This window comes from Schistocerca cancellata, chromosome 2 (genome assembly GCF_023864275.1).
Source record: "Schistocerca cancellata isolate TAMUIC-IGC-003103 chromosome 2, iqSchCanc2.1, whole genome shotgun sequence".
In the NCBI taxonomy this organism is placed as follows: Eukaryota; Metazoa; Arthropoda; class Insecta; order Orthoptera; family Acrididae; genus Schistocerca; species Schistocerca cancellata.
The window spans coordinates 1,127,825,666-1,127,845,956 of NC_064627.1; the positions used below are offsets into that span (position 1 = coordinate 1,127,825,666).

Below are 20,291 nucleotides of genomic sequence, written 5' to 3' on the forward strand. Positions count from 1 at the left end.
CGCACGAGGAAACGCCATCAAGCACGTTGCTCATACGCCTTTTTAATGTGCTAACATACGTACATAAATAACGACAGAGTTAATTTTATTCTCTCATTATAATTAAGACGTTTACGGCAGGTGATTACGTCTCTTATTCTTCTGTCCCCTGCTTGAGATAGTTTCGTAGATGAAACGCGGTAACTGTGTAGTAACTTCAAGGCACTCTGGATATTATGACCTTTTCTTTATCCATATTTTGCAGCTTCAAACGTGACTAATCAATACACCAGAGGTATGAATTAAAAAACGCCTTCAGTCACATTTTTTCTTGTTTTATTAAATACACGATGCATTTCGGACCCTTTGGGTCCATCATCAGGTGTAATCTGTCTTAGGGGAGGGGGGGGGGGAGGGGGGACGTCAAACGGGACGACTTGGAGCAAGAGAGACACCACAGGAATTTTTAATCTCAACTGTCTATAGTTTTAAAAATAAATTTATAAACCTTTGTCAGAATGACCAGAAAGGATTCAGGCGTTTACACTTATAGTGGTGGTAGTTCAAAAATATAAGAAAATAATTTACTTTTTTACATTTGTATTTCACCTTTTCTTCACTTGCCATTGGCTGCATTTGTTGCTATAGGTACACTTTTATTCATAAGTAAGGGAGATTCTTCGATGAATTTTGCGCAGCATACAAACCATACTTACAGGTGTATGAAACTCTATAACTTTCCAAATCTATTAAAAACTGTGGTAAAAATTGCGATAATTAACTATAAAATTTGACTTTTTTTCTAAACATGAAGTTTAAAATGTAACAGCACATTCATTTTTCCATAAATTAAATAATTTCTAGAGTTTCATACACCTGTAAGTATGGTTTGTATTCTGCGCAAAATTCATCGAAGAATCTCTCTTAAATTATGAAGAAACGTGTACCTACAGCAAAAAACGCAACCAACAGAAGCGAAAAAATGACGAACTTTCACATGTAAAAAAAAATTATTTTGTTATTTTTTTGAACTTCCACTGCTATGGTTGTGAATCACGAATCCTTCCTGGTCTTGCTGACAAAGTTTTATGAATTTATTCGTAAAAGTATGTTGTTGTTGTTGTGGTCTTCATGAGACTGGTTTGATGCAGTTCTCCATGCTACTCTGTCCTGCGCAAGCTTCTTCATCACCCAGTACCTACTGCAACCTACATCCTTCGGAATCTGTTTGGTTTATTCATCTCTTGGTCTCCCTCTACGATTTTTACCCTCCACGCTGCCCTCCAATACTAAATTGGTGATCCCTTGATGCCTCAGAACATGTCCTACCAACTGATCCCTTCTTCTAGTCAAGTTGTGCCACAAACTTCTCTTCTCGCCAATCCTATTCAACAGTTCCTCATTAGTTATGTGATCTACCCATCTAATCTTCAGCATTCTTCTGTAGCACCACATTTAGAAAGCTTCTATTCTCTTCTTGTCCGTAAAACTACACACAGTGTAGTCCTGTAGTGTCTCTCCTGCTCCAAGACTGCCCGTTTGACGTCCTACCCCCCTTAATACTCGTTTTATTTCCTCTCTTGAATGAGGTGAAATGCATATTCCTGTCACGAAAAGGTTTGATGTTAGGTTATGAATTTCGTAAGTCGAACACGAAAAATATGTGCGAAACTGTGGAAAAGATAAACTGTACACTTAACACATAATCCAAGAAAATCTTTTTTAACGTTTTAGCGCCAGCAAACATTCTTTTCTCCGTTGTTTTCGTACACGTCACTTCATTCAAGAGCCACATTTGCTCACTTCACAGATGTTTCTGTACATGGTGCTGTCAAAGATAAATTTATTCGTAGTGCTAAAGATATAACTATGGAACAATTGACTTTAAAATAGGTCTTTAAAACTGCTGAAATAAGTAAGGCCTGCGAAATCTATTTCCTCATTTAACATAGATTCTGGTTTTTAATAAAACACGAAAAGTTGTGACTGAAGGAGTTTTTTAGTTCATACCTCCAGTATTATAACATGTTTTTACAGGGTATCATCATTAGCCACGTGAAACGAGAATGCCTATGGTTGTCCCTGACAAAATCATTATCACAGATTGCATAGTGTAATGCATTTTGTAAAATTCTGAGGGATAATATCATTATTGATTACCAGAACTCGTTTCTTTCGTTCCTGATTTGTGGGCATAGTCGGACTCTGTGTTTCATTTAATCTAACTTGCTCTTTTCTACTATCAAAATTATAATGGTGTTAAAAACTTAAACACATCGGTTCGATGGTCCACGACAATCCTAAAGCGTTCAATGTCACCAGTACGGTTTCCGCAAGGAATCGAGTCTGATTCGACAGTAACACTTATTTAATAGCTTGTTATGGACTGCTTTCGGCTTTCTAGGCCGTCCTCAGATATCTTAATACTAAACTGACAGTTAATACAACACCAGCGAGAGTTCACACCTGTGCAAAGATTCATACATATTTGAGCGGTTTCGTGTAAGGGTATGCACCAGCAACGTCATGGCCAATCTGTCTGACATGTCTGACATAACACCACCACTCAAATATAAGCATTTTTATAATGTGCGCGACGACTCCTTGACGGTTGTTCCAGAGCGGATGCACTGATATTGTCCAAAGTCTCACGGGAATTAATAATTAGGGAGTAGGGGATTAATGAACGATAGACGCAGCGTTGCAGCGTGCGATAAGTCGGACATTTGAGTCAGTTACGGACCGTGTCCAGATAGCCGAAGCGGCTGAGGCAACCGCTCATGAGCAGCGGTAAATCCGGGTTGACGTCCCAGTCCAGAACAGATTTTCAACTTTTGCCCGTGCGTCTGTACGTCACGAATTCCCAATAACCCCTTTTCCTTTCCTTCCCCATTCTCCACTTTGTATAAATATACGACGATTGTTTTTCCAAGACATTCGACGTTTTATAACTACGCATCGATACAAAAACACAAGCATAATGAAATCCACAAGAAACGTTCTGAGCAAATAAATCTTATATTACTCTATATTAAAAGATAAAAATTATAGGAATGTATAGGTTAGAAACGTTCTGCAAGTGAGTTGTGGCGCAGACTGCTATGTTATTAGAAAAAAACGGTGAATGTGATGAACAGGCCGAAAAAAAGATGGGGAGGGGGCAGCAGGGGGGGAGGAAGAGCGTATGGAATGTGGTGTGGAACAGTTATAAAAACATGTTACCTAACCGTGAGAAAAAATCAACTCACTGTGCTTCTTTAGTGTCGGTTCCTCTATAGAAAATATCACACTTAGTATCACAATAATAATATTCATTGACAGTATGTTCAGCGAAGTGGAATCTTTCTTTTTCAGTCTTAAAATTCTTTCATGTTCAGTTTAGTAGTTATAGCCCTACCTGACCTACATATAATTTGCCACATAGATTGCAGAGAGTCCTGTATATTCCACTCTCTTATGAAAGTTGAATGTCGTCTTTATTGCTGAACAGAATAAAAAATTAACGCCAATCAAAGAACCCCCCGAACTTGGCTTTAATGAGAAGGTTGTTATTGCTCACTATTGTTTGAAACACAATGCTAATGACACCTACTTATCTTGCTTACCATAAAGATAGATCTATATACTCATGAGCAAATGAACTGTTTCACTGTCCAGGTCGTATAATGAACAGAAACGAATGAGGTAACTGTACAGACGCTGACAGTGCATATCAAAATATTCTTTAGAGTAATGAAGGCAAGTGTATCCAATCTAGCTAATTTTGCCGATGTGTATGAGATAATGAATTTTTTCAGGCATTTGGTGATACGTCTCACTGAAGAAGCTGAAGCTTTATCAAACAAGATATACGTGATTTTTTTCTCGTTGTACACTTGTCAATAGTAGTTTATACTTCCTTCGACTTTAACGAATTTTCTGTTCTTAACTGGTTGTACTCGCATTTTTGTTTGCGTTACAGATCTCAAACTGACGTCATTAATTTATTTCTTTTGATGTGATAAGACTACCGACAATATACTGCTTAAGTACTGCATGCAGAACATGCAAAGCCCACATCACATACATTTTGTGTGATAGTATCCAAACCATTAGATAAAGTACTAACGAAAACGTTTTAAATACAATTTCTAACACATTACGCTATATGTTGTAAGGGCTGTTTGATGTAAAATGATGATGAAAGCCACAATTAAATCGAGTCTGACAGAATGTTGTTGTAACGTACTGTAGTTCAGCTTTGTTTTAGTGCATAAATAATGAGAAATATAGATTATGATCACTTTTTCACGTCACATCGCTACTCATTTCTCGGCGCACCATTTAACTCTGAAGGGAAATACACGTAGAAAGAGAGAAGTGATCTTCTGGATAGACACAGACATTGATGTTTTTTTAGTTTTTTATTTTTTAAAAAAGAAAGAAGGTCCTTCACTAGTGACATGATTTATGCTGCAACTCAACCGGAATTTCAACGCATTCAGTTTCTGCAGAAAGGTGAAGGCTGAAGCCAGATGTTTACGTGGAGGAACAGTGAAAGGCCAATATCGTAATTATGTTTTCCAAAGTCGATACTTAAACCGACATTTGTCCACAGCCATTAAAATCCTGCAGAAAGTTAGTAGAATGAACTCTTGGAGAATATTTTCAGCTCGGAATTAAAACTTCTCAGCCACTGTGTGAATCTGAATGACTATGGAGTAACGTGCAATCAATGTGAAAAAGTAAGAAAGAAGGTGGAACGTCGCACTTGTAAAGTTTCGTCTGAACGATCCCAGATATATCTCTTCGTTACTAGCAAAGTGCATGACTACGTTATGTGAGGAGTCGAACCCAAATGTCAATAAGATATCTTACTTAAAAATAATATTCTTTACACCAGCATAAATTGAATTTTCTTATTTTGAGAGTACTGAAGGAGCAATCTGTTTTACTTGCTGAAAAACATTCAACACCCTAGATCGCATAACATATTTCTTTAAATAAGACAACCAGTTACGACAGACTATGCTGTCACCTTGAGGTCTTAAAAATCTTTTTGTTACGAAACATCTTCATTTTACGCTGAACAACACGCCGAACTGTCAAGTGGATAAACACCTCGGCGTGAGGTTCAACGTAAAAGAAACACGTTCCACAATAAAAAAAAGTTTTTAAGACCTGAAGATGGCAGCAAAGTCTGTCGGAACCGGTCGTCTTAAATAAAGAAATATTTTATGCAATCGCCGGCCGCGGTGGTCTCGCGGTTCTAGGCGCGCAGTCCGGAACCGCGCGACTGCTAAGGTCGCAGGTTCGAATCCTGCCTCGGGCATGGATGTGTGTGATGACCTTAGGTTAGTTAGGTTTAAGTAGTTCTAAGTTCTAGGGGACTGATGACAAAAGCTGTTAAGTCCCATAGTGCTCAGAGCCATTTGAACCATTTTATGCAATCTAGGTTGTTGAATGTTTTCAAGAACCAGCATAATACTTAAATATTTAACTATGCTACATTAAATAACAATATTTTCTATTGCTGTCGTCTCTGCCAGAAAATATGTCTTTCTGAATCTTCAGTCTGTGGAGCAACTTGAAGCCCTTCCATCTTAAAGAACAATATCGCACTACAATCTCATTGCTCTTTCCTCTACTTACACCTCGATCGTTCCTTTTCAAAAAGGTTGTATCAACATACAAGGTTTCCAAAAAAAGACACTACAAGTTTCAAAGAACAAAACATGTTACTGGATTCGCCTTCACAACGGGTATTACTAAGTATCCACGGCTGTACGACTTGTTTGTAAAAAAATAATGACATACATTAATCTTGAAACTTCCTGGCAAATTAAAACTGGGTGCCGGACCGAGACTCGAACTCGGGACCTTTGCCTTTCGCGGGCAAGTACTCTAGGAAGGTAGGAGACGAGGTACTGCGGAATTAAAGCTGTGAGGAAGGGGTGTGAGTCGTGCTCGGGCAGCTCAGTCTGTAGAGCACTTTCCCGCGAAAGACGTCCGGAGTTCGAGTCTCGGTCCGGCACACAGTTTTAGTTTGCCAGGAAGTTTCATATCAGCGCACACTCCTTTGCAGAGTGAATATTTCATTCTAGATACATTAACCTTCGTTGTAAATCAGTCTGCCTATTAGTGAAAGCCGTTTCAAAATACCTTTCGTAACACCATACTTACTGTCACATAAAAGATCTTCGATTTTATTTTCTGCTCTGTGAGTTATTCTGTTCAGCAGCTTGCATGTCTGAAATGTAAAGCTGATTGTGTTATAGCTGTCACAGTTCTGTGCTCCTTCAGCTTTCAGAGTGGTTAGAAAGCAGCCCCTGAGGTTTACATCAGATAACCGGTGCACGGCCGACGCCGCTTGGTTCCTGCCACTGCTCCTGCCCCTCCATCAGACTAGGCATCCGTGTGGGACATTGTTTTCCGGTAGCACTGGGATCTTGCTCTGAGTCTTGCCACCTGCTGCGAAAGTCCGGCGGCGCTCGTTTTTTGGGGCCGTTTCCGCTGACCCGGCGCTGACTCAGTGGGACTCGTTTCTGCAGCCGGGCCTCTTCCCTCCTCTCTTCCAGTCAGCATCGCCGGGTAGTTTATCACGAATGCCGACGTCGTTTGTTACTGCGGAAGGGTTCAGAATGTTTCCTGCTAGTCGGCAAGTCGCAGGGCAGGATCATTCCAAAAAGACTGAATTATTTGAAATGAGAATTCAAAGGCGACGTATATAATCACAGGATCTTATTTTTATTAGTGGCATTCTTCTTCCTCTTCTACCTCTAATTCTACTTCTTTTGGATAGCTAATCGTACAGTGAGTGAGCATGACCTACTCTTCGTACCGCTCTCCTTCAGTCTTATCGTATGTACTTCCTGAATGTTTGCAGCGAAAAATTCTCTTTTTCGATCTGTTTTCCTACCGTTCAGTTTCTTCCCCTTCAAGTGCACCGAGCATGAATTTAAAAACTTCAATCTTGCAACACCCAGAGCACAGTTTCCTTACACGGAATCCTCCAGGCCGCGGAATAAGGCCCTAGTATGGATACAGCATCACTTTTTCGCATCAGAAAAGTACATGGACCAACACCTCCTAACGAAAGTACGCTAATAAAGAGTATCAAACGAAACTTGTCACCGTATTTAGCATTTCTTGGTACGGAGGAGGCACCATGACGATACCTTGGATGGATAGTCATGGAAATTTGTAATATTAATTTGAAGGGTGAAACTTCCTGGCAGATTAAAACTGTGTACCGGACCGTCCTTCACAGTGATCACTTTACATGCGGCACAGTTCACGCCCTATACATGCCCTGCCAGGTCTGGTAACAATATTAAAATGACATCTTGGGTTGTCGGGTGTTCTGCCGGATATTAGCGTCATACTTGCACGATATTTCGGTCACGTAGCTCGTGACCTCCATCAGGTGCGACCTGAGACTGCTCCTCGAGTGGACCTGGTCCAGTATTTATGCCTATGGCCTTCCCCCTCCACCAACGGCTGCAGGCGCTTCCTCTGTGGTCCGCGCCCATTCCCTGCGACCTGCTGGAGCGTTACTGCTCCGTTTTACGTCCGCTGCGGCTCTGGATGTTCCCTATGCGGTCCGCGGCCACCAGTCCCACTTTTGGGTGTTCCAACTTCGGTCTGGTGCGCCTGGCAGTCCGTCAGGGGCTCGTTTTCCATCTCCATGTCTCTGGTTCTTCTGTTTGTGTAGTGTTGCAGCTGGCCCCGTTGCTCCTTTAACAATTCCAGAGCCGGATCCCAGGCTCTGCTTAGCTGGTACCCTGTGTCACGGTTCATAAGATCTTCAGCCAGATTTTGGGGCAGTGTTATAAGAGAATCGATAGAAATTAAAATGGCTGACGATCTTATGAACGGTGACACAGGGTACCAGCTACGCAGAGCCTGGGATCCGGCTCTGGAATTGTTAAAGGAGCAACGGGGCCAGCTGCAACACTACACAAACAGAAGAACCAGAGACATGGAGATGGAAAACGAGCCCCTGACGGACTGCCAGGCGCACCAGACCGAAGTTGGAACACCCAAAAGTGGGACTGGTGGCCGCGGACCGCATAGGGAACATCCAGAGCCGCAGCGGACGAAAAACGGAGCGGCAACGCTCCAACAGATCGTGGTGAGCGGACGCGGACCGCAGGGGGAAAGCTTGGTACCCCAGACCGTAGATGAAACCCCCAGGAGCGGGTTTGGTGGGCGCGGACCGCAGAGGGAACACCTAGAACCGCAGCGGACGGAAAACGGAGCAGTAACGCTCCAGCAGGTCGCAGAGAATGGGCGTGGACCACAGAGGAAGCGCCTGCAGCCGTTGGTGGAGGGGGAAGGCCATAGTCATAAATACTGGACCAGGTCCACTCGAGGAGCAGTCTCAGGTCGCACCTGATGAAGGTCACGAGCTACGTGACCGAAATATCGTGCAAGTACGACACTGATATCCGGCAGAACACCCGACAACCCAAGATGTCATTAGATCGCCGGGAAAGCCTGAAGAGTTACAACATTAAAATGATCAACACCAATGCACTTGGATAGCCGTTCTACCTGTCACAGAGAATTGCAACTCCAATCGTTTACATTACCTCCGATGTACAAAGTAAGACTGACAACCCGCCATGTCTTCTGGGTGCTCTACTCATCTTTATCAAGAAGTGTATTTGCATATAACGTTTTGTGTAACTGAAATAGAATGATCACGTAGGCTCGATCGTAGGTAAAACATGGAGCAGGTTCATTTTTGGGATGCTGGTTGCAATACAGTCTACAAAGTCGATTGCTTACTCGTGCTAGTCATCGTATAATATTGGCCAAATGTGTGACACAGTGACAGAGTAACAGGCGATACTGAATGCATACAAAAGTGACAGCACGAATGATCACAGGTTAGCATTTTTTTTTCACTGAAGAGCATCAAGGCAATGCTGACGTACTACAATGGCAGATGCCTGAAGCTAAGCGACAATTATTCTACAAGAATGAACTTAAAGATTTTAAGAACCATTGTTGTGTACGTCCATACGGGACCGCAAAGACGAGATTAGACTGGTTATAGTCTCTGCACAGCTGTATTTCAAGTGGCATTCTTCCAGTGTACCTAACCTAGGTGAAGTGAGAAGAAACCATAATTTCTTTCACAATAGGAAGTACCCTCGGTCATGCATTTCAGATTGGTTTTGTGGGATATGGAGGAAGATGTAGCCTAGATTTGCATCTATCCTTATTATATCTGCTCTTTTTCAAGTTTTAGGGAGCTGAGGGCCATAGTTTCAGACGTTTACATTTAATTGAAATATTTGTTCTCAGGAAATCAGACTATATAACAACGTAGGGAAGGCAAGGAATGAATGTGTTTTTTTTTTTTTTTTTAATTTCCCTATATGATTTCTGCCAGGCACTTGAATGTGATTTGCAGAGTATCCACGTACATGTAGATGATTTCTTGCTAGTTTACCACTTTTACATGGATGAAGATTCATCTTACATATGTGCTAAGCTGCATCGTTCTCGTGACGCTGGAAATGACATATTTCATCCATAGTTTTCTCATGGACCATAATTTTTTTTTTCGATCTAGATCGTGACTCAAGAGGGAAATTTTGAAACTTGTAAGGCACAAAATTTGATAGGAAGGGCATCCATAACTGAGTTTCGTAGTAAAATCAGATAATTATCCACTTCAGCTGTAAATAGTTGACGGTCTATGGTAAAGCACATTCGGTGTAGACTGCATCTGTTTCTCATCGGCATGGATGAAAGCTTGGTTATCAGCGCAGGTTAGAGTCCCTGGGCCGTGTAAAGAGACAACATCCTTGTGCATCGAATTTCTGTTATTCAAAATAAATCTACACGCTTTGTAAATGTATATGTTATTCCTTTATTTGGCGTGGGTTTAAAGTATTAATAAAAATTATTTTAGTGTTTTTTTATTGTTTAGAATACATCAGAATTTATAGTGTTATTAAAATAGCTATTGGAAATCAACATTGTCAACTGAAGAGATACCAACCTATTACTGAATACCTACTATACCGTCTTCCAACAAAGCTGTATGCAACTGCACGAGTACAGAGGTTTAGCTAGGAAGCATGTCAATGCTTCTTGTACGCACTGGAGTTCGTCAGAAATGCAGAAGAAGGACTATAGAATCCACTCAGCTCTGAAGGGCACTTCTGCAACTTGATATGCACGAGACCTGTCATATGTGCCACACCCTTCACAGCAGACTTCCTATAAACCATACGCCACGGATTGGCAACAGCTATATTCGCTTCTCACTCGGTTGGAACTATGTATATCATACTGTGCTTTCCACTGACTTTACTCGTAAACATTTCGAAACAGTATACCTACTAGTCTCACTGTACATGGAATACTACTGAATTGTCGATCACGGGTCCAATCAGTGACTGTATAGCTGTGCTACCGTTGTAGCGCACCGATTCTATTACTGAGCTGTTACTATTTTTGTGTGTCGAAGATAGATCTGCAGTCACAAATATAAAAGTACTTAAGGGGCTCCGGAACGCCCTATACTTGCAATGTTAAAATAACGCTTTTAAATTACATCTTTCCTCACAAAATATTTGAGGTAGGAAGTTGAACTTTTTACAGATTATTTATTGGAATATGGGCTACAACTTAACACAGGGATTTTACAAAATTTTAGTTCAGTTATTAAAGATGATTTTTTCAATTGTAATGAAAATTAACAACATTTTTTTGCAATTTTTTATTTATATATTCAAAAATATACAGTTTTTTGGAAAAAGGCTGTGTTAAATTATGCAGAAGGTACTGTGTAAGATTTACTGAAAGTTTGAAACAAATATGTTTGGAAGGTCCTTAGAAAACATGTAATTAGTATGAGAAAATAAAAGTTTTGGGACTCGAGCGACAAAGACTGGATTAACTTTTTAGTGCATTCCAGGTCCATAGGATGGATTATCTTCATCCTCTGCAAACTCCTCCTCCCACTTCCTCTTGTTCCTCCTCCTGTTTACTCTTGCTTGTATTTCTAGACTCTTTACAGCCCTGTCTGCAGCCCGAAGGCGTTCCATGTCTACAGCAAGCATCGCTTGTACCATGTTAGAACCTATCTTCATTCCCATATTTCTAAATACCTTGCACCTTACAATGTTGCCATCATTGAAAGTCGCAACAGCATCATACACACCAAAGTGAAGTGTTTCTATTCCAACAAATACAGTCTTGGGGATTCTCGACCATATAACACTATTTACTCTTTCATTGGGGTTTTGAGTGTTTCCGTGAATACACTTTTTGAACAGTTCAGGTGCTGCTAAGTCTCTGCAAATAGGTTTTATCACCTCCATTATTGCATGAGGCAGACTATGCTTATGAGTGTACACTTCACCAGTTAGCAATCCTTTGTTATATTTACACCAACTGTCTTCTTCTTTGGGACACAAGCTATGTTGGGGATTTTCATCGGTTGAAGAAGTATGAAAAAAAAGAGACCAAACAGCCTTCTTCATTTCGTCGACACTTTGTGTATTTTGCCTAATAGCCTTTACTTTTACTCATTATTATACTTCAACAAAACAGAGACTCAAGAAAAAGAATTAATTACGAATATTTTCGAGATGACGACAGAGTAAATAAACATGAAACAATCGACAATCACACCAGCGATATATATTGAACCATCACAGGTTAGCCACAACACATACTTTATCTCACATCACTAAAATGTACCTGATGAACACGGACGTTAATAATAACACCATTTGACAGCAGTTTAACAGCGCCACAGTGGGTCACGCCCATGTAGAACACATTTCAAAAAAAATTTAAAAATAGTTGTAGTCTTCGGAATTGAATAAATTATATATCTATTAAAAGGTAATAGTCTGCAGATTCAGAAAACGCAAAAAATTAAAAATTGAACTTTTCATGATTTTGAGCCTTTCCGGAGCCCCTTAAGGTCTGCTACGCGCAAAATTTAAATTCTATAGCAAATTCATTACAATACTAGAACTTATTTACTTGCCTTTGGCACTCTAATTACTTTAATTCTCCTTAATTCATAATATTACCCCGCAGAATCTCAAGGATGAACAACGTTAATGTTTGCAGATCTCGGACAACGGCGTGCTGCGTGTCAGACGAACTCTTGTCAGAAACTTTCAGTTATCTCCTTAAATCTTGCGATTTCTTTACTTCTCCGTAAATTATTAATAGCGACGGTAATGAAATACTGCCTGCTTCCCAAGTTTTCGGATACTCGGCTCAAAATATTGCTGCGCAGTTGCCTCGTCTTACATAAAATATGCAGCGACTCACCATGGAGAGCTTTTAGATAAGCCTTCCCCGCCGTTATCAGTTGCCGAGCACCAGGGTTGAATTTGTCCAGAATATTCTGAAACAGAAAGGAAGAAGATAGTATCAAACGATACACATAAATTAGTGAGACAGAATCTTTATTTTATTAGTCAGTGAGCGCTACATAATAACTCATCATATTACCAAATAATTACTTTAAAAATCTTTGGCTGAAAGACGTTCCCTTGCCTACAACCTAACAGATTATCATCGCTTCTTTTCCATTTTGAACGAGAAGTGGAACTGATACGCAGTCACAACAGAATAGAGCTCGACATAGAGGGTCACAACTTTAACTTATACAGTTATTCTAGCAGTTATGGGAGGGATATTTCACAAAATTACGAGAAAATTTTGTGTGCAGAATAAATCATCATTGTAGTACTAAGGGCAAACGGATGATTGTCAATGCGATTTGTTGTAAGGTACAATCATTCACAATTTATGGTCATATACTCTACGAGAACGTTGTTCATGCAGTTCGAGCAGGCTCTACCACACTATCTAAGCGTACCTCAACACCCGGGCTGTTCAGTATTTTTTATTTTTATTTTATTTATTGATTTATTTTACCTGGCAAGATTAGGGCCATCAGGCCCTCTCTTACATCTAACCAGGCATTCTACTTATTTTACATTCATACGTTTTAGTAGGCATGTTAAACTACATCTAGTGAAATAAAGAATTAGAAATACATACATATAGAGTTTATATTCGCAGATCATAAGTACTGTTATAATTAGACATTATTGAAGAGACAAATTTTAGATAGGAGTGCTGGCAGCAGGGAGTATCAGGGAGACTCATGGTGAAGGGAGGAGAAGAATAGACATGATGAAACATAATTAAGGAAATATAAAGGAAAAGAAGATTGCGTGGCTAATAGAGATAGATGAAGATGAAGGCATCTCAGGAGCACGATAGGAGACGCTAGCTTTGCTATTTTACAGATGAGAGGATTGGCCTGGTACATTAATTTTGTGGAGAACTTTATGAAGATGATAGTAGGAAATGCTTCAACTTCTTCTTAAAAGCAGCAGGAGATTGAATTTTGCGCAAGGTAAGGGGCAGTTTGTTCCAGAGGCGGACAGCGGCAACTGAGAAGGAGTATTACGGTCATCAACACATTTCCAGAAATCACTTGAAGTGTCTCATTTATATGCGAGTTATTTACAAGCAATGCTGTTTCCCGCATCGTAACCTGTATAATTTACTGACTTCTCAAGATCTCTGATGCAGATTCCTGGAGTCCATAGCTTCCTTCACGTCTGTCATTCATCTGCTAAGTAGTCGACCTCGCTTTCTTTTACCCTCTGGAATTCACTTCGATACATTCTTCGGACATCTGCTATAATCATTTTATTCGAAAAGGCCATACCACAGTAATATCTACATTTATATGACTGCACTGCAGTTCATACTTAAGTGCCTGGCACATTTTTCTTCGAATCTCCTTCAGAATATTTCTCTACCTTTCCACTCTCTAGCAGCGAATGGAAAAAATGGACGCTTAAATTCTTCTGTACCGTCTCCGATTTCTCTTATTTTATTATCATGATCATTTCTCAATATGTAGGTGGGCAACATTAAAAATGTTTTCGCATTCGGAGGAGGAAGTTGGTGATTGAAATTTCATGAAAAGATCTTGTCGCAATTGAAAATGCCTTTGTTTTAATGATTCCCATCCCAACTCGCATTTAATTTCGAGGCACTCTCCCAACCATTCAGCAAAAACAGGAAACTGCCGTTCTTTCAATTTTTTTCGATGTCCTCCATCAATCCCATCTAGTATACTCCAGCAGCCGCGCGGGATTAGCCAAGCGGTCTAGGGCGCTGCAGTCAGGGACTGTGCGGCTGGTCCCGTCGGATGTTCGAATCCTGCCTCGGGCATGGATGTGTGTGATGTCCTTAGGTTAGTTAGGTTTAAGCAGTTCTAAGTTCTAGGGGACTGATAACCTCAGCAGTTAAGTCCCATAGTGCACAGAGCCATTTTTGTTGTCATTAATGATTCTGACTTCCACTGAAATGTATCCACACTATAAGGCTTTACCCCATTTATCGTGACTAACTGTGCATCATGATCAGAGAGAGCATTTGTTGCTGTGTAAACAGTTGTTTTCTCGTTTAGTGCCTCATCAAAGAAAACGTTATCAATTGTGGACCTACTGTCTTTATCCACACCTGTTGGAAAGCTAACTACTGAGAGCAAATTGTAGGATACAAATAAGGTTTGCAGATCATTTTTCTTATCAGAATCCTTTAGAAAATCTACACTGAAGTCACCAGAGACTATTAACTGCTTCGTGAAGTCTGACAGGCAGCACAGTAAGGAGTCCAGTTTCGTCATAAATAATCCAAAATTTCCTAGTGGGGATCTATATACTGTTACAATTAAAAGTGAACTGTTTTCCAGCAGTAATTTACAAACATACTCTTCTTTGTGCTGATCACTACAAAATAATTTTTTATTTTTATTTTTTATTTGAAACTGAAAAAATTATCACCCAGTACCAAAGACACTGAAACAGAGGGAGTAGTAGTATTATGCGCATAACCTCAACGGTTCTGTGGGTATTCTGGAGCTCTACCACAAAACTAAGAAGTTACGAGGCGTATACTGTGGGTTACAAATAATAAACGTGGCCACCTGTTGCGAAAGAAAAGAAGAAACAGGAATAACAATAACAGTGCGCAAACCGCTATTTTCATATGGTGTGGAAATCCCTGTACGAGCACCAAGCGTACACAAACAAGCATACAGAGCGCTCTAGACGGTAAACACAACGCAACAGATTTTTAAACGTTTATTTTGCCACACCTCTCCAGGGGAAACGTGTTTGGAGAGCAAACGCGGCAGCGCGCCGCCGGAAGCAGATTTTGGCGAAACACCTGCGCTTCTGAGCAGGTGCCGGCCGCCGTCTTTGTCAGATCTGGTTGCCGAGGAGAGTAAACAAGACGCTGGCGGCGCGCTAAGACTTCTTTTGACGGCCGCCCTGCTCCCGCGGGGCTCTTCTTGTAAATTGCGCCGCCAGGACAAACTCGCCGCCTTCTGAGCAACGCGAGAGGTTGACACGCGCGCGCGCCAAAGGGACGTGCGCGCTCTTCGCAGCCGGCGTCTCCGTCGCACTTCTAGAGACCCGTTGGCAGAAGCGCTTGATGTTCCGAGAGCAAGAGGTGGGTGAACACAGTCCGTGTCTAGGATGTTATAACATGGCAACCGCGAAACATACGTCAACCGTCCGTAATCTACAGGGTGGTCCATTGATCAGTAATCCGACATCCACAGTGTCAATTGTATGCCAGGAATACCAAATTCCAGGCATAACATCTCACCAAGGACAACGCAGTGACCGAATGCCATCACTTTGTAACACCGGAAATGCATATCCTCCTATTTCCATCTATTGTACTATAAATTTGTTTTCCTTATTTTTGGTACCTGAATATATGACATTTCTGTGTCTTTATATATTGTAATTGTTTTACTATTTGTATATATATATATTTAAACACTTATGTCGATGTATAATTGGTTTGTTTCGTAAATATTATTTGTATTTTTACGCTGGGTCTTGCCTAGGGAAAACTGCTATCGAACGATTACATCGATAGGTCGTGAGAAGAATCAAAGTGTGTAGGATCTTTGGTAGTGTTAACTCTGCCGCGTGGAGCGCAGTCTGAGCAGGGAGAGGCTGGGGGAGTAGCGAGTGGAGCAGGTGTGTTGTGTGAAACTCCCGCGAGTTGCCGCGCTTTCGGGGTTTGGCAGCATCTAATTGCGCTCGACTTGCGATGATACACTCCTGGAAATGGAAAAAAGAACACATTGACACCGGTGTGTCAGACCCACCATACTTGCTCCGGACACTGCGAGAGGGCTGTACAAGCAATGATCACACGCACGGCACAGCGGACACACCAGGAACCACGGTGTTGGCCGTCGAATGGCGCTAACTGCGCAACATTTGTGCACCGCCGCCGTCAGTGTCAGCCAGTTTGCCGTGGCATACGGAGCTCCATCGCAGTCTTTAACACTGGTAGCATGCCGCGACAGCGTGGACGTGAACCGTATGTGCAGCTGACGGACTTTGAGCGAGGGCGTATAGTGGGCATGCGGGAGGCCGGGTGGACGTACCGCCGAATTGCTCAACACGTGAGGCGTGAGGTCTCCACAGTACATCGATGTTGTCGCCAGTGGTCGACGGAACGTGCACGTGCCCGTCGACCTGGGACCGGACCGCAGCGACGCACGGATGCACGCCAAGACCGTAGGATCCTACGCAGTGCCGTAGGGGACCGCACCGCCACTTCCCAGCAAATTAGGGACACTGTTGCTCTTGGGGTATCGGCGAGGACCATTCGCAACCGTCTCCATGAAGCTGGGCTACGGTCCCGCACACCGTTAGGCCGTCTTCCGCTCACGCCCCAACATCGTGCAGCCCGCCTCCAGTGGTGTCGCGACAGGCGTGAATGGAGGGACGAATGGAGACGTGTCGTCTTCAGCGATGAGAGTCGCTTCTGCCTTGGTGCCAATGATGGTCGTATGCGTGTTTGGCGCCGTGCAGGTGAGCGCCACAATCAGGACTGCATACGACCGAGGCACACAGGGCCAACACCCGGCATCATGGTGTGGGGAGCGATCTCCTACACTGGCCGTACACCACTGGTGATCGTCGAGGGGACACTGAATAGTGCACGGTACATCCAAACCGTCATCGAACCCATCGTTCTACCATTCCGAGACCGGCAAAGGAACTTGCTGTTCCAACAGGACAATGCACGTCCGCATGTATCCCGTGCCACCCAACGTGCTCTAGAAGATGTAAGTCAACTACCCTGGCCAGCAAGATCTCCGGATCTGTCCCCCATTGAGCATGTTTGGGACTGGATGAAGGTCGTCTCACGCGGTCTGCACGTCCAGCACGAACGCTGGTCCAACTGAGGCGCCAGGTGGAAATGGCATGGCAAGCCGTTCCACAGGACTACATCCAGCATCTCTACGATCGTCTCCATGGGAGAATAGCAGCCTGCATTGCTGCGAAAGGTGGATATACACTGTACTAGTGCCGACATTGTGCATGCTCTGTTGCCTGTGTCTATGTGCCTGTGGTTCTGTCAGTGTGATCATGTGATGTATCTGACCCCAGGAATGTGTCAATAAAGTTTCCCCTTCCTGGGACAATGAATTCACGGTGTTCTTATTTCAATTTCCAGGAGTGTAGTTCCTGCCACGGTGTCGCGGACGGGAAGCATTAGCTGGCGCACATCAAGAGCCCGTTTCGCCTGGTAACCGTGTTGAGAAGAAGGCGCGCCAACATCCAACTTCTGCAACAGCGACGGCTGACAATGAGTGACTGTCGGCACCTCCTCGATCGTCGGCTTCAAACCTTCAATCAACCGACAAGGAAGACTGGACGCACGTAAAGTTTTAGAACTGTATGGGAGACCTCAGGTTTTAAAATGGTTCAAATCACAAAATTACTGCAACGTAGAATGAACCTTTGTTGCTCATTGTCCCAATTGCATTACCAAGCAGGGTCCCTTCCCGAGTGTCGTTGAAATTGAAACGCCAGCATTAAAGTAACATTATCCTACTTCACTGCTTTAACTTCAAAGTTCAATTAAGGTATTCATAGCTGGCTACAATATTCAGATTTCACAAGCACAAATTAAGAGTGCGAGTTTTGTTACCGTATTTTAGCTTACCTGTGACTGCAGCTCAGCTTGGTACGTACTACATTATACTATTGTTAATTGTTCAGAATCATTTAATTCAAGTTCAAAGTTAAATCCCTTATTTCTAAATTGCGTAGATTCAAGTAGATTTTGAAATGATTGTTGAGGTAGTCCAAGACTAACCGTATTTTACTGAATTTCGATGTGCTTCAGAAAGAAAGCTCACTATTAACTTCAGTCACTAAATTAACTTTCGATTTTCCGGTTTTATTAATTCTTTTGCTAAATTAAGTCAGAGCGTAGCGAAATTTATTACTTCTGACAAACTTTCAGTTTTCACACTACACGTGTCAACCTTCAGTTGCCACGCTTCTAGTGCTAATTATATGTGTAATAACCTTTCTTTTTCAGTTACTGTAGTAATTGTCCTTAGGACTGGCGACCGTGATTTCCCCCAAATCTCAAATGTCTAATTACCGCTAGTTAATTGTTAACGTAACGGCCGCACATTTACTTTCTTTATTAACTTTACCGCTTTTCAAAATTAATTTCCACTAGTTTCATTTGTATTTTTCCTTTCATTTAGATGTAAGCCTTTCCTCCCTCTTTACCGACAGTTTAACTTCAGTGACGATTGCTTTTCCCAAATTTCCATTAGGTACACGCGGTTTAATTTTTCACTGTCATTAAGGTCGATAAGTGAGGGGGAGCTTACAACTTACCGATCGAGAGCAGTGGCGATTGCATAGAGTTGTCGGTACTAACAGACAAGCAACTCTGCGTGAAATAACCGCAGAAATGAATGTAGGACGTAAGACGAGCATATTACTTAGGACAGTGCAGTGAAGTTTGGCGTTAATGGGCTACGACAGCTGACGACCGATTCGAGTGTCTAAGCTAAAAGACCGTCACCTACAGCGCCTCTCCTGGACTCGTGACCGTGTCGAGTGGATCCTAGACGACTGGAAAACCGTGGCCTGGTCACGTGAATGCCGATTTCATTTGGTAAGAGGTGACGGCAGGGTTCAAGTGCAGCGCAAACCCCAAGAAGCCACAGGCTCGGGTTGTCAGGAAGTCACTGTGCTAACTGGTCATGGCTTCATAATTGTGTGGGCTGTGTATACGTGGAAAGGACTGGGTTCTCTGGGCGAATTGAACCAACTGGTGATTGGAAATGGTTATGTTCGGCCAGTTGGGGACCATTTGCAGTCATTCATAGACAACAGCGGAATTTTTATGCATTACAATGCGCCACGTCACCCGGTTACAATTGTTCGCGATTGGTTTCAAGAACATGGAAAAAATGGAAATGAAGTCCCATGCTTCTTTACAGAGCGTAGGGTTCAAAATGGATCAAATGGCTCTGAGCACTATGGGACTTAACAGCTGTGGTCATCAGTCCCCTAGAACTTAGAACTACTTAAACCTAACTAACCTAAGGACATCACACACATCCATGCCCGAGGCAGGATTCGAACCTGCGACCGTAGCAGTCGTGCGGTTCCGGACTGCGCGCCTAGAACCGCGAGACCACCGCGGCCGGCAGAGCGTAGGGGAACGATGCGGGAGACCCGCACCGCCTTACTAGGCAAGGTCCTAATGGAGATGGGTTTGCCGTTGCCTTCCTCCGACCGTAATGGGGATGAATGATGACGATGAAGACGACACAACAACACCCAGTCATCTCGAGGCAGGGAAAATCTCTGACCCCGCCGGGAATCGAACCCGGGACCCCGTGCTTGGGAAGCGAGAACGCTACCGCGAGACATAATGGACGACAATTCGAGAGAATGATCTGGCCACCCGTTGAACATTTATGGGTGAAAATCGAGAGATCAGTTCGTGCAGAAAATCCTGCACATATAATTATAATTTTGATCATTTCAGGGGTTAGTTTATTTAAAATATCGGTTTTGGGGACTTCAGCAATTGACTATAGAGGCAGTATGGCTCAGTATTTCAGCAGGGGCTTCCAACGTCTTATTGAGTCCATACCAGGTCGAGCTGCAGCGTTACCCCGGGTAAAAGGAGGTCCTACACTATATTTGTCACCGTAACGTATAGGAGACAGTAGTATGGGATGTGTCAGAGGACAAAGTGCAGAAACATACACGACCAGTAAGAAGCGAACAATGAACACCACCAAAAAAGCAGCTACACCAAAGAGTAATGACCATTCTTAACACAAACAATTTCATACATCGTAAGAGATGTTTGTGCAAAATCTGCAGCTGTGTCATTCGTTGTTTATACAGGGTGGTCCACTGATAGTGACCGGACCAAATATCTCACGAAATAAGCGTCAA

General features: G+C 42.5%; 1 protein-coding gene across 1 annotated transcript in view; it reads right to left on the reverse strand.

Moving 5' to 3' along the window:
- LOC126161268 (brain-specific angiogenesis inhibitor 1-associated protein 2-like) overlaps positions 1-20,291 on the reverse strand; it is a 627,170-nt gene that overhangs the window by 255,519 nt on the left and 351,360 nt on the right. The window contains exon 2 of the mRNA XM_049917007.1: positions 12,274-12,349. Within this exon, the coding sequence (XP_049772964.1) occupies positions 12,274-12,349 (76 nt within the window). The remainder of the gene's footprint in view (positions 1-12,273; positions 12,350-20,291) is intronic.